Source organism: Toxorhynchites rutilus, chromosome 3, assembly GCF_029784135.1.
Source record: "Toxorhynchites rutilus septentrionalis strain SRP chromosome 3, ASM2978413v1, whole genome shotgun sequence".
Lineage (NCBI taxonomy): Eukaryota > Metazoa > Arthropoda > Insecta > Diptera > Culicidae > Toxorhynchites > Toxorhynchites rutilus.
The window spans coordinates 86,149,623-86,165,672 of NC_073746.1; the positions used below are offsets into that span (position 1 = coordinate 86,149,623).

Sequence of the window (16,050 nt, forward strand, 5' to 3'; positions counted from 1 at the left end):
AACAAAAATATGGCGCCCTTGGTCCCGAGACCATGTAAACTATAAAAAACAAATACTATCAATAATTACGGAAACAAAATCGTATTTCTTCTAGTACAGCATTTTTCCAAAAAAGACTAGCTAATTGCTTTCAATTTAATATGTCGATCATCGGAATCGGTTCAGTAGTTCACAAGTTATAGAAATTTTGGAATAAAAATCATTTTTGGAAAAAATATGAAAAAGTCGATGTTTCGGAGCACCCTAGAATGGAAATGGTCACTCTACAAAAAATGAAAAAAAAACAAATCTATCACTTTTCTCGAAAATCTGAGAATCACTATATCGGTTTGACATGGAATGGCTGTATATAGAATGTTTCGAAAGGTTGTTTTCAACTCTCAAAAGAAGTTAATGGATCCGCATGGTGGCGTACGAATTCGAGTTTGAGTCACTGCATGTGTGTTATCAAATAAGCACAACCACGATAAGACACGTGATGCGCTGTCAGTTACCAGCAGCTCCGCAGATGCGAACCGTGAATGAAAAAAAAACCTCATACCGTAAAGTGTAGCGTGTATGACTAAATTTGCGGTGGCCATCCAGAACGCCAGACGACGAGTCTCTTATCGCTTAGCTGACAACACACCATCGCACTCTTCAAACCGCAGACTTTCGGGAGGGGTTTGGAGTGCTGTATGCAACAACGGCAACCGAAAGCTTCCCACCACCCCCTGCGAGCAGAACGGGCGGGAAGAGTGTAGTTCATCATTGGTTGATGCTGTGCACAATGAAAGGGTGCTGGTGCGTTGAGTGTGATTGTGCTGTGCTGAGGTCATCTCTATTTTTGTTTGCCTCCCATTGACAACCGTGTTCGACCAAATGAATTGGCTAATGGGATTAATAGAAAGCGTTGCTTATCAAATCCAAAATATACCTACATTCTCTACCTTTCTGTTTAATTTTAGATAACGACCAACTGATTACCACACCACCAGGTGCAAAGAAAGATCACTCAAACGGCGAAGTGGTGCGGCAGCTCTGTGTAGCAGCAGGAAGTAGCAGAGCACCACCATCGGGTGAACTCGTACGGTTCAATGTTCATATTATTGGTGTGAGAGACGCAGAGAACTCAAGAGCTATAGGATGGGTGCGTTTTTGGAGAAGCCGATGACAGCCAAGCACAACGAGCATGGCGAGGGCAACGGTCTGCGGTTCGGGGTAGGTTCGATGCAGGGCTGGCGCTGCGAAATGGAAGATGCACATTACGCCAAGACGGGTCTCGGGGACGGTTTGGATGACTGGAACTATTTTGCAGTGTTCGATGGTCACGCTGGACACAAAGTGGCAGACCACTGTGCGAAAAATCTTCTGCAGTCGATTATACGAACACAGGAATTTAGCAATAATGATATCACGAAAGGTATTCATTCCGGGTTTTTGAAGTTGGACGAAACGATGCGGGATATTCCGGAGCTGGCCTCCGGAGCAGACAAATCCGGTACCACGGCTGTCTGTGCATTCATTTCCGGTCATAATGTTTACATTGCAAACTGTGGCGACTCGCGAGCTGTGCTCTGTCGCAACTGTGCACCGATCTTCTCCACTCAGGATCACAAACCCATACTTCCCGGGGAGAAGCAACGAATTCAGAACGCCGGCGGAACGGTAATGATTCAGAGGGTGAACGGAAGTCTCGCGGTGTCGCGAGCGCTCGGTGATTACGACTTCAAAAACGCAAAAGATCTGGGCCAGTGCGAACAGTTGGTTTCGCCCGAGCCGGAAATTTTCTGCCAAGATCGCGATCCCACTGACGAGTTCCTGGTGCTTGCCTGTGACGGTGTGTGGGACGTTATGAGCAATGACAACCTCTGCCATTTTATACACAGTCGGATGCTGATATCGGACAACCTGGAGGACATCGCGAACCAGGTGATCGACACGTGTCTGCACAAGGGAAGCCGCGACAATATGAGCATAATCATCATTGCATTCCCGGGTGCGCCAATGCCCAACGAGGAAGCCATCAAGAAGGAAGAGAAGATGGAAGCTGCCCTGCGCAAGAAGATCGAAGAAATCGTTGCCGAGATGGGCCCGAACGTGGAGTACGGTCTGCTGCTGAAACGGTTGGGCGAGGAAGTTATTCTGGATCTACCCCCGGGTGGAGGTCTGGACGCCAAGTGTTCATTCGTGTCGAAAGTATTCCAGGAGCTGTGTCCGAAGCTGGCGGAAACATGCGAAGTGGGTAGCTATTGAGGCAGCGGTGGTTTCTGGACGTCACGTGGGGTCGCCGAATTGCGGCTGTCCAGGCTGAGACAGGAACAGCGGGATGTGTTTTTAGCGGAAATAACAAAAAATCATATTCATGTATAGGAGGAGGAAGAGGAGGAGAAGGCAAGCGCGAGGGACTACTACAACCATGGGAAATGAATGAGACAGAGAGAAAGAGCGAGAGAGAGAGAGATTAAGAGCATCGTGAAGGGGTCGCAAAGTTTGTCTTCGGACGTAGAGTTATGAATAATATTACACACATATACATAATCCGATTTTTAGGTTGTTCATTTGGTTTTCGTTTCTTATTTTTCGAAGATGCGTCTCGATAGAATCACTATGTAAAGAGGTAAAATACTAGAGCTTAACAAAGGATTAAAATAATACAGCCAGCCGATTATTGGAGGAACTATAATAATCATTCATTAATCCAAGGTAAGGGCAGATCGAGTGTATGTCATCAGACGAGAATGGGATTGGCTAGATAGGATCACTCCTTAAAATCAACCATTGATGTCTCGGAAAGTAAGGCCGAATATTGATGGCTGCACAATTTGGCACCTTATACAGGTGATAGCTATCATATACACTACACGTAAAAATTGGATTGAATATGTGCCAAAATAGCGCGGCTAGCACGAATAGGTCTTGATGTGCGTATGGCGATGGATACCTTTTAAACACTCTCTTAGGAGGTAACGTTCACAGGGGGTAATTAGGAGCTTTTTCCTTACTCTTCTGAATGAATCAACTTGAATCATTTTTATGAGCCACCGCGGGGGCATGGAATTTTGATAAATTTTAGAAGAATTTTAATAGTGTTTACAAATTTCTGAGTTTCTGAACGTCTATTACGTTGTATTTTTTTTTTCTGGAAATAGAATTAAAGAAGAGAAAAAAACAATCTTCAAACGTAAGATTGTTTCTGTAGAATATTCGTTCCGTTTTCACAAACTGTCTTTTTTTGGAGGGTACTTTTCATATTACTTGGAAGCATAACATTGAATCAAAACATTGAAAACCATTTATCTTGTACAACCCAATGAAACCAGGTTTCAAATTAACCGATTATGTGTATATTGGATTCTTGTCGTGCGACTTTTTTACGTGATTTTATAAACAATTTTTTACTCGGTTTCCTTGAAATTACACGATTTGTTATTTGAGACGTGATTTGTTTAAAATTAATATTTGACACGATGTGTCCAACCATAATTCTACAGTATGAGCAGTTTTGTCCAACGAAAATGGCCAAGAGACACCACAACATGGGTGATTTTGGAATCGGCTCGGATGTCCAGCAATGATTTTTGGAATCATTGTGGAATCTAAAATAAGGACATCTGGTCAAACAAACTAAAACCGGAAGTCAGTCATCGGGAATGGTCATGGGACCCCACAATGTCTAAATTTTTAGAATCGTATTGATTAGCTAATATTCAATATTGCTCTTTGAGACCATTTTGGGATGCAAAATCTAATTTCCGGTTAACTAAAAAAACAAAAATTAACCGGAAATTAACAATAGACCACACAACGGTAACGTTTTTGAAATCGTTTAGACCAGTAATATTTGGAGTCATTTTGGAATCCAAAATGGCCACTTCTGATTGGCCAAATCGAACAGGATATAATTCGAAAATTGCTGAGACCCCACATGGGTATTTTAGAATAGTGTATAGATCTCTGAGGTCATTGTGAAATTTAATATGATGACTTCCAGGTAGCAAACCCAAACCAGAAGTCAACTGAAAATGACCTGGGTCATTTTGGATTCCAAAATAGCGATCTCCGGTTCACTAAATTGAACCATATGTTAGTCGGGAATGGCTGAGTAATTCTAAAAAAGTCGGCTCAATCTGTAAAAGTCAAAAAAGGGTTTTGGAATTAAAAATGGCATCTTCTGGTTCATTGATTCTAACAAGCTAACGCAGTAAGCAAATTTTCCAAAGATTTGTGCAGCTCCTTGTATCGAGCCATACAACATTTGAGGTAATCAGGGATGCACGTTCTACATAGGGATCGTTATCGAAGATAGGGGTGTGCCAGTTGTCAGTCTCAACCCTTCTTGCAATTTGTCAACATTCATTTCCCGAACCGATCTCTTAGCGAGAACTACTTCTTGCTCCGAGTGTTGTAGCATGTCAGAAAGGTCCTCATCACCTAGTACCGGTTCCCTACATAACTCCTCAACATCGTCGCGAGTCATCATCTTCCCCGCATGGACAAAAAAAATATTTTCAGAGACGTCATTTGTCTCTACAACATGTAGACGATTGTTCTCACACCCAAGCCAGATGCGCCTCCAACAAGCATTGAGTGTAGAGGGCATTTTATATGCGATAGCTGCACCAATATGTTTGATTACTTCCATAGCAGAGTGAGCGATTATCAGATTTCCGGGGGTATTATTGACCAGCAGAAGAGCATAAAAATGACGATCTTTCTTTTTCAAATAAGTTGACGTTTGGGTTGTACATTCCGTCAAACCGCTGCTTGAATACAGCTGTCGTAACTTATGCTTCCCGGTTTGCCATATATTTTGCCCCTTCCTCGCACGAGGTCGCAAAGAACGGTGAATCAGTAAGGACTTTAAAAGCCTCTCTCACGATGCATTGCTGTAGAAAAAAAAGAGTGATTCTATCTATTGCTAGCTTTGAATCCACCCGTCGTTTTCTTATTTTTGGCCAGATACGTGGGAGATGACATTTCCTTTCATCAAAGGCTATTCTCGTCCGCGTTGAAGACCTACCGGTCTCGTCTTCTTTAACGCATTCCCGATTTCAAAAAGTCCATTATTCATTCATTTCAAAAATCCAAAAAACCAACCACACTGAACAATTTTTTTCCGTCACTCTTGCTCAAAGACGGTTCTTGTTCAACAAGGGCGTTATATTCTCTCTTATGGTTGGACCATCATGTGGAAGCCTTTTATTCATGTTATTGATAAACATGACAGATCATGTAGTTTATCGAAGTCTACGCTGATATGTGTGTATTTTTAGGCCACCACACTAATGAAACATATGTTAGTCTGGGTCACACTATTGCCGAGTAAATCCAGTGAGTCATTCTCGGTTTCAGTCCACACTTTTTCCTGAATATACTACTACAAGACCAGAGCGCTTAGATATGGCATACACTATTCGGTCGTTCCAATTTAGGTTTTGGTCAAACATGACATCCAAACATTTCCAGCTGTTACTGCATTGCGAATTGTTTTCTCATTTTTTTTCGTCGATCTCACCGTAAAATCGCTCAGCTTGAACATTTTCCTCACTGCAGCCGGACTCTCTTCTTGACTAGAACAGTCCAATATTTCGATCTTCGTCTCCAATGTTTTGGACCGTCTCGTGTGTTTCTCCACATTAGCCGTAGCAGTAACTGTTTTCCAATTGAAAAATCAACTAAAACGAATGAGCGAAATGCCAGGAATGCTAGTCAACTTTTCTTGAATTCCCTGTAAAAGTGGAAAACCGGTAGACTACACAAACTCAACAATGCAATTTGTTCTTGTTTTGTCTGGCAGCTAGTGATGTTGCGTAGCAGAGCTGCCAAATGTTTTTTTCTCAACATGTATTGTCCGCCTTGTCAATTTCCAGATGCACTGGAGGCGAGAGCTAAGGTCGTCATTTTTTGATCGAATCACTAAAAAAAACAATCAAATAAGGAATGTTTTCCCAGTTTCTCCTGGCACATCTAAAAATAATGGGCTCTATTATGAAAATCGATTCGATAGAAATTTTGTTCGTCAGCTCTAGTTTACTATTATAGATACCGAGCAAGTCGAGAGCATCGACCGAGTGAAAGCTATCGGTGCAATTGTCTGAATTTTTCGAGCAAGCCAAACGACTTGCATATCTTCAGAGAATTATTTTTGTTTTGGTTTGTGTCCCTGATATTTTCCTGTGAATAACATTTCAGAAACGCTTAGATATATACAATTGCACACAACAATTGTATAAACAATAAACACACGAAATTCGAGCTCGGCTAGAGATTATCTCGATTTACAAAATACGAAATTTTTCTCGGTGTGGTGGTGCTAGTGTTTGTATTGACTTCTCGGTTAGATTTTCATAAGGGGACCAATTTCTCCGATTATCGTTACGTCTGACTTTCTTTCGCCCAAAGTCAGAGTGTGCCTAGTACACGGTGCTAGTGCCTCTGAAAGTGTACTGATAAGCTACTCGAAATGTAGCATTTTTAGACCTCTTACGGGATGCACTTCACCTTCGACTCACAGCTTTTGCGGAGGAAATCTCTCCGTAATTGACATGATCGAGACAGTGCTACCCAAGTATGGAAAAGTTCATTCGCTCGCCTTATTATAATTCACTCTTGTATCTACTTGGAATAATCATGGCGAAAAGAATGTGAGATTGCACGATGAATAATTTTTCACTCTCCGACCATCTTTATTCGGGACTGAGAGTAAACATAACAAAAAAAAGAGTGAAAAAACATTCTATGCATGAATACTCCTTTGGAAGGATCGCACGAAACAAAATAACGAGTTAGTCAAAATAGACTCAATCTATGTATGATTTGTATGTATGGTTTTATTTTCCCTTGTTTCCTTGCCAACATTCAAGTGCACATCAATCTACCTTCCTGCTCACCAATAACGTGCGTTAATATGGTCTTTTGAGTTCGCTTAGAACGTTCCATACAAGAAACAAAAAAGTGTAATTGCAATAGTGCACAGGAAACAACTCGATTTCAACTATCTACAGGAAAACCTTTTTTTGGGCGGTTTTTTTCGTGCGATTTTTTGTGCAGTTTTTGTCCGTGTGCGGTTTTTTTGTGTGGAATATGAAAAGAAGCGTATTTGACGAAGTAATCGTCCATTTATTTTTTTCGATGGTTTATATGCATTTCAGTGCGAACAAAGCATATTTGCGTCTAAATTTTCCACTTCTCAAATCATTCTCATCTTTTCATCAAATGCTCTAAGTTGTGCATGACATGATTTCTAATAGTAAACAAATTTCGACATGCAACTAAAAGCACAACAGAACCATGCTCAACCGAAAAGGCAAACTGTCCCATCGCAAAGCAGGGAAACAAAAGAAAATCGAACGGCGAACGGTGAACGGCGTGGTTTTGAGTTATTTTCTTGGGGAAAACTTTTTTTATGCGGTCCCTAACCCCCGTACGAAAAAAAGGTTTGCATATACCTATATTTTACGGCCGCGATCGAGGCTTCAATGATTGCTACTTGAGTGAAAAACGAATGATTTTACAGAAACACATATTTTACGGCCGCGATCGAGGCTTCAATGATTGCTATTTGAGTGAAGAACGAATGATTTTACAGAGACACTCGCTGGCTCAAGCAAAAGCTTGCAATTCGATTCTCTCACTATCTAACGTCATTCTGAGAGGCAAATGAGAGAATGCAAAATTCTCTGAGAATAGATGAGCGGAATCGAAACAGTATTTTTCCGTTCAACTCGAAAATTAAATTTGCGAGGACGATGGGCCTGATCACGAATGCCATTTCACAGTGAAAACAAAATGAAGTGCACATAACCTTGCATACAAATCATTTCGTTTTCACCGTAAAGTGACGTTCGTGATCAGACCCGATAAGTGAATGTTTTCTGTCTCAAATAAAGTGAGGCATGTACGGAGAATAGAAGGGTGAGTTTTATCTGTGAATGAGTGTTGTTGAACGAATTTCGATGCGATTTTTCCCCATACCTGATCGTATATTCGGCAAGTTTCAGTATGACGTAAAACCGTGCCGATTCTGCTAGTGCCATTGATATTCATCGCACAACAGTTGCTGTTGCTTTCAGCGTTTCCACGGAATACATAGGAATTGTTCTCCTAACGTACCTCCGGGCCATGATAAATACTAGAACAAAAAGTTCGAATCACAATTAGAAATTGATCGATCCATATATTTGTTGAAACTTCCCCTAAACATCGTAGCGGAGAACATACTTGGACACCTGAAACGAAAACGACGGTACGAGTGGTTCGATGATGAGTATCAGCAAGCGCTATACAAGGTGAACGTTACGCTAAAGCTAATGCTGCGTCAAGCTACCCGTCAGAACGTGGAACGATATAGACAGAAGCGGAGACAGCAAACCCAACTCTTCAGGGAGAAGAAGTGTCGCCGTGAAGATGGGGAGTTGAGAGAACTCGAACAGCTGCACCGCTCTCATAAGTCGCGAAGGTTCCACCGGAAACTCAATGCATCCCGAAAAGGCTTCTTGACACGTGCAGAAATGTGTCGGAATAAGTATGGTAGTATCCTGACGACCGAACGTGAAATAGCCGCAAGGTGAAGGCAGCACTTCGATGAACAGCTGAATGGCGTACAGGCAGAGGACCAAGATAACCCACCCCCAACTATAGGTGAAGTTAAGAATGCTATCAAAAAGGTTAAGAACAACAAATCAACTGGAAGTTGACATCGGAGCGAAACTTATCAAAATGGGCCCTTTGGTTAATTATCTGCATCGACTGATTGTCCGAATTTGGGAAACAGAACGTCTATCGCAAGAGTGGGAAGATGGTGTTATTTGCCCTATCTTCAAGAAAAACGACAATCTAGACTGTGAAAACTTTCGTGCAATCACCGTCCGTCCTAAGTACTTTCCCAAATCGTCTTCCGTCGTCTATCGTCTACTGACCAAATCTTCATCTTGCATCCTCCAGAAATACCGTGAGTACAGAGTCCCAACGCATCATCTATTCATCGACTTTAAAGCCGCATATGTTTCAATAACACGAAAAGAGCTAGGGAGAATCATGGACGAAAATGGCTTCCCCGGGAAGCTTACAAGACTGATTAAGGCTACGATGGATAGAATACCGTGCTGTGAGCGACTATCGGGTGAATTATCTGATTCAATCGAGTGCCGGAGGGGGCTTCGTCAAGGTGATGATCTCTCTTGCCTGCTGTTCAACATTGCGCTAGAGGGTATTATGAGATGAGCGACGCTTAACATGCGTGGTACGATTTTCAATAGATCCAGTCAATTCATTTGCTTTGCTGATGATGTAGACATTATCAGCAGGACATTTGAGACGGTAGCTGAACATTACACCAGACTCAGGCACGAAGCAGGGAGAGTTGGACTGAAAATCAATGCGTCTAAAATCATGCTAGCTTCCGGATCCGAGCAGGACAGGACCCGATTAGGTAGAAGTGTAGTGATGGACGGCGACGAATTCGTTGCAAAGGACCAATTTGTCTACCTTGGCTGAATGGTAACGTCTGACAATGATACCAGTCGCGAGATCCGGAGACGCATTATCAATGAGAGTCGTACCTACTATGGTATCCACAAACACTTAAGGCCAAACACACTTAACAATCGTGCGAAATGATTCCTGTACAGAACACTCATAAGACCGGTCGACTGGCACGAAACGTGGACAATACTCGAAGAGGTCCTGCGAGCACTCGGAGTCTTTGAAGTAAAGATTTCTTTGGAAAATTATTCTTTATTTCCATATTCTTGCAAAATTTTAATGAACTTATTCATGAAACAGTGGTGTGAAAACCGCGCTTCGCGTTGCACAACATGATGTTATCGTAGTCACGTAAATGTACTTCGCTTCTAACTATGAATATCATTGTCATGAGTGTCATTTTCAATCTTATGGTCGCCGGATTGTTAATAAAATATTCAACCAGGATACTTTTTTTCGTTTGGATAGTCGCTGTGGGAGTACTTTGTTTTTCTTTTTTTCATATTTTCCAATTACAGTAAACATTCGCTAACTGGGCGAAAAGGGAAGACCAGTTATCGACATTCGCGTTTTAACTGGTCCGGCATGGAAAACGTCAAATAAAATAGAGGGGAACTTCAATGAATTGTTTAATTCGCGTTGATCATGAAATTGGATAAACAAAAGGATTTCAATGGAAGTTTCGCATTGAATGCGACAACAGGTATGAAATATAATTTGAGGAAATTATTTTTCTGTAATTTATTCAATGCTTTTGTCATGCGAAAATAATGTCAATTTTCATAACATTTCAAATTACACTCGAATGCCCCTCACAGCAAATCTTCCATTTAAATATGGCGTCGATTGTTCACGAAATTCTGCCTTTTCACTGGTCCAAGGACCTGTTAACGTTCGCCCAGTTAAAAAGCAGACCAGTTAAACCAGGACCAGTTAGCGAACGATTGCTGTACTTCATTTTGGAAGCCCTGAATCTTGAACGTTCGAAACAAAAATCGTGTAGATTGTGCATCGTACTTTTATCTAGCCAAATTCCGGAAAAAAAAAGATTAAGCAGGAACAAAATATCAGCAAGCCAAACAACACAACAGCTGAACATTTAGGGTAATAAAGTGCTTGTTTGCATTACACGGGTGTCGGGAAAGAGACAACCACAACATCTGTACTCAAGCAAAAACAAAAAGCAAGGTTTGTCTCTGGCATAATAAATAAAGTAAACAGCTAACTTGTTATATACAATTTTGAAAGTAAATGCAAAATGAGAAAAAAAAATGATAGACAAAAAAAAACACATTACAAAACAACATTCACTCACATACATTCACTACAAAACAAACAAAAACAAAACATTTCAGCATGATACATTCAAAGCAAACTAGCGAAGGAGAAGGTGGAGAAACAGTAGAGCAAAAGAAGATAAATATTGTAGAAGATTATATATAAAAACCAGCATTGTTCGTTCGGTTCAATGCTTGAACTTCAGTTTAAAAATTACACGTAGGCTTAGGGAAATGGAAAGAAACATTCTCAAACACACGGATGGTGAAACAAAACTAGTAAACAAATGTGGTGTTATGTTTAAGGCAAGACAAAAGCGGGAAAAACATAAAACAACTATGAACGATAGATTTGATGATAATTCTGCTAATTTTATCCCACGCGATTTGGAGCGAACGAATCAGAAAACAGCAGAAAAAAAGGAAAGATAAATGCTAATAATATTATATACAACAAACAATATAGATGATCATTTTAGTCGATAAGAAAGTGAGATAGAGATTCGGAAACCTGAGCTATCCCCCGAATAAATGGTGTTTTGCGCTTATGTGTGCGATCTTTGTCCGTGAAATTGCCGAGCGATTGGGTATTATTCCTAGCTGTTCCATTGAAATTACTGTTCTTTTGTTTTCTTTTTCTATTTTTAGTTCGAGAGATGATGATTACAAAACAAAGTAGAATAGGTTTTTTTCTTGGATAATTTTGTTGTTACTTTTAGTTATCGGTATGATTATGATTAGTAATAGAATACCTCGATTTACTTAACGAAATGCGAAAACGGCAGACACGCGTAGAAACACTGAGTGTAGAAAATATCAAAAAAGTTGTGCAGTTCAGTTGTGTACACCTACAAAAGATGGAAATATAGTGAAACAATCTATTTTTGCCTGAGGATAAAGAATACTTATTAGATTCCACAGAGAACTGTCTGAGTTTATGCATGCCGAAACCAGTGAATAGCATGCAAATGCTCCATTTTGCTAGAAATCACCTCACACACATCCAATACAAACATGAGGAGTATAAGTGGACATAGCTTTTCAAACTGGAGCTGACGTGCATAGTAACTGAGAGACGGATACTGAAAATGACTATTGAACAATACCATTTCCAATATCGAAAAATATACATAAGAACCTGGTATTTATTATTAAACAAAAAAAAACAAACTTGTAAATGGGCAAACAGAACAAATAGAGTTGGTGTTTTATTACTAATGGTGGTTTGTTTTTGTGGAATCACAGCCTTTTTTTTCTTGAAAACGTTGTTCAGACACGAGAACATCATCGTTAGTTTCATCCTCAACGAGGACACCATTGAGGAATGTCACCAAGGGGCCGGTCCCCTAAGTAGACCATTCACAATTTTTCTATTCACAAAAGTTGATGGGTCTGAGCCTGGGGACACGGACGGGATCTTGACATAGGACTGTGATTGTGTTATAGTAAATGCATTTGAATTGATTTTTTCATTGTTCAAAATCTGCATTTTTTCTCTTTTGTACATCAAATGAAAGCCCTAAAAACCGTTTACTGTGTGAACTTGTATCCTTTAAACGGGTTAAATGAGATAACGTGGTAGAATCCGTGAAAGCCATTACTACACTTTTCTTCTGTTTAAGTATCCAATCATGCAGAAGAAGACAAGAAGTCAACATTTATCATTTTTAAACACAAGTCTAAATAGTTAAGATCTACATAAATATAAACCTAAGTCAAATAAATATATGACTACAGAAATATATTAGGCTGTCAAAAATATCCTGCGGTGTTTCCGCGAGGTGTCGTTGGAAGCGCGTAGTTCTTGTTGTATTCATTGTATCGAGTCATACTATAGCTTGTTGGAAAGGTATTTTTGCGCGCTATAATAGTCCTATACAGTCCTATATAGTCCTTGACAGTGTTTTGTTTGGTTAAGTCGTTCGTGAGTTATAGTGTCGCAAATATGGAGCAAAATAAAGAGAAAATCCGACATATTTTACAGTACTACTATGACAAAGGCAAAAATGCATCTCAAGCTGCCAATAAAATTTGTGCAGTTTATGGACCCGATACAGTTTCCATTTCCACCGCACAACGATGGTTTCAACGTTTTCGTTCTGGTGTAGAGGTCGTCGAAGATGCGCCACGCTCCGAAAGGCCTGTCGTCGAAAATTGCGACAAAATCGCTGAATTAGCAGAAAGACCGGCATAGTAGCAGCCGTAGCATCGGCCAAGAGTAGAGATGTGCCATCCGCTCATGAGCTGTTCATTCGAATCGCTTCATTATAGTAAGCGGATTCGGATCGGTTCGCAATCAAAACAACGCAGCTCATCAGCTCATTACGGAGCTGTTGAGCTGATGAGCTGCTGAGCTGTTGAGCTGCTGAGCTGATGAGCTGTTGAGCTGATGAGCCGATGAGCAGCTGAGCGGATGAGCTGCTGAGCTGCATAGCGGTGGAGCGCAAAAGCTGCAGAGAGTGTGAATTTTGAGACGCGAAAGAATTTTTCGTCTCCCGCGTTTTATGATATGACGTCAGTTTGTTTTCGTGTGTCCCTCTTCATTCTTTAGCTTTAGCAGAGATGCCAGATAGGAAAAAGGTTTTTGTTTTGAAGATATTAAATCGTTCGTTACCAAACAAAATAATAAACATTATTATATGCTTGTAAATGAAATTACTATATTATATTGTTATTTAAACATGACTGTTGAAACACATAAATTTATTTCCGCGTGCTGAATCAAAACAATTCAGAAACAACCCGGCATAAATGCTAATGATTGGTCTTTTTGTTACCTTTGTCATCGTGAAGAATTATTTCTCGTTGCGCCTATTAGTGGATTTATTTTTATATACTTGGATGCAAAAAATGTCTCGGTAGTTTTATCAAAAGACGTTGTGTCGGCCAATATTTCTGAAGGCATTTAATTTGGCTACTGCTGGTTTTTCTGTTGTTTAAGTTCAGCATATCCTAAGCATCTTCTATGTTGGATTTCAGCATTCAATTTTTGTTTTATATCATATTATTAGAATTCATATTAGTTTTAGTTTGTGTGCAATTATATATTAAATTCGTTTATTTTTTTTGCTTTCCGTCCATTATGAAAATGCACACTATAAAATGTCCCATGGTAGTTATGCAATTTTGTGGACAACCGCAAAATTCAACTGAGCTGAAGAGCTGTTCCAAATGAGCAGCTCTCTTGTATGAGCTGAACGGCTCTGAGCCGCTCACCATGATGAGCTGATTTGCCCATCTCTAGCCAAGAGCTGGGGATAAGTCATCAAACCGTTATTAACCATTTGAAGAAGCTTGGATTCACAAAGAAGCTTGATGTATGGGTGCCACACACGTTGACGCAAAAAAACATCTTTGACCGTATCGACGCATGTGGATCGCTGCTGAATCGCAACAAAATCGACCCGTTTCTGAAGCGGATGGTGACTGGCGATGAAAAGTGGGTCACTTACGACAACGTGAAGCGCAAACGGTCGTGGTCGAAGCCCGCTGAAGCGGCTCAGACGGTGGCCAAGCCCTCATTAACGGTCAGGAAGGTTCTGCTGTGTGTTTGGTGGGATTGTCAAGGAATAATCTATTATGAGTTGCTTCCCTATGGCCAAACGCTCAATTCGGACCTGTACTGCCAACAACTGGACCGCTTGAAGGTAGCACTCATGAAGAAGAAGCCATCTTTGATAAACAGAGGCCGCATTGTCTTCCATCAGGACAACGCCAGGCCACACACTTCTTTGGTGACGCGTCAGAAGCTCCGGGAGCTCGGATGGGAGGTTCTTTTGCATCCGCCATATAGTCCGGACCTTGCACCAAGTGACTACCACCTGTTTTTGTCCATGGCGAACGAGCTAGGTAGTCAGAAGTTAGCCACAAAAGAGGACTGTGAAAATTGGCTATCCGAGTTTTTTCCCAATAAGGAAGCGAGCTTCTATAACAGGGGTATTATGAAGTTGGCATCTCGTTGGGAACAAGTCATCGAACAAAACGGCGCATATTTGACTTAAAACAGATGATTGTAACTAGTTTTATGAACAAATGAAAATTCAAAAAAAATACCGCAGGCTTTTTTGACAGTCTAATATAATAGATAAAGATGGCATTTCGTCCTTCGTTGCCACGTTGTCCGGAACATTTATTTGTTTATATATAGGCCAAAGAGACGCGGTGGATCGCTATACCAGCAATGCTACAAATTTTTCACCTGTGTCAGCCACGTCATTAGTTCTCACAGGTAATTTACACTCCGGTATATGTCCAGCCGAAGCTGGCTATGATACTACGCCACTGATTCAATCTTCATTGACACCAGTTACAGATCAAAATGGACAACGGAAATCCAGAACCAGTACCAACACTCGTCTTCTGAGATCCGGGACCAATTCACAAAACATCACAACCAACATTCGTTTACCAACTAACGCATACAATGTTAGTGATAGTAGTAGGTCTATTGTAAGTAATGTAAACCGCACACCTACACTTCCCACACTCTCTGTCGCTCCTGTTGTGCGCCGTTCTGGTTGGTTTTATTTGACGCGGTTCATGCCGACAGAAACAACTGAAAACCAGTCTTCCGAAAAACACTTACACATGTCCACGCGATGTGAAAATTCCATATTTTTGTTTGAATTCGAACATGATTCTCGCTAGTGTTGAGTGTCTATCCCCAACACGAACAATGATACACAAACATAGACATGTGAAAACAAACACGATGTTTATAATTCAAGAACATCATGTACAAACATATCACCCGATGTCGCAGTATTCATTGCTTTCGTTTCGTTTCTTTTCATACACGGAAAGAAATTATTCATCCCAAAACATTTCTTCGTAGAATACTTGAAACGAAACGAACTTGAAATTTAGTTCGCATTTCAAAAATTGCACGAACTAAGAGGCTATAAGTTCATGCACCAAAATATATATTTTTATTAAGGCTCATATGGCGTCAGCCTAACGGTGCCGGGAGTTCAATATTTTGACAATGTTTGCTTACAACTATGTTAGTAATATGTAACCGATTACTCGCGGTTGGCTCGAGGTTAGTATTACAAGTGTTCTCATAATTGGGATATTGCAGTCTTCAGTGCTCTGTACGTGTGCCCGACATGGGATACTTCCTATTGGGATGCAGCTGACCGTTAATCAGCAACGACCCCCTAGTCTGCACCCCATATCTAGCGTGGTGCGTCTATTTCGACTCGAGGAATCCAGGATAGAATGATCACTAGCCGGCGCAATCATCAGCTCGTGTAGAGTTGTCATGAGCGGTACAACCTTTGGCTCTTGTTGAATCATCAGTGGACTG

The 16,050-nt window shown here is 40.7% G+C and overlaps 1 protein-coding gene across 1 annotated transcript in view; it reads left to right on the forward strand.

Annotated features, from left to right (window-relative positions):
* The window catches only part of LOC129772808 (protein phosphatase 1B), a 37,407-nt gene extending 25,447 nt beyond the window's left edge, over window positions 1-11,960 (forward strand). Inside the window, exon 2 of the mRNA XM_055776285.1 lies at window positions 948-11,960. Within this exon, the coding sequence (XP_055632260.1) occupies window positions 1,126-2,235 (1,110 nt within the window). The 5' untranslated portion in view covers window positions 948-1,125 and the 3' untranslated portion in view covers window positions 2,236-11,960. The remainder of the gene's footprint in view (window positions 1-947) is intronic.
* The last annotated feature ends 4,090 nt before the right edge of the window (window positions 11,961-16,050 follow it).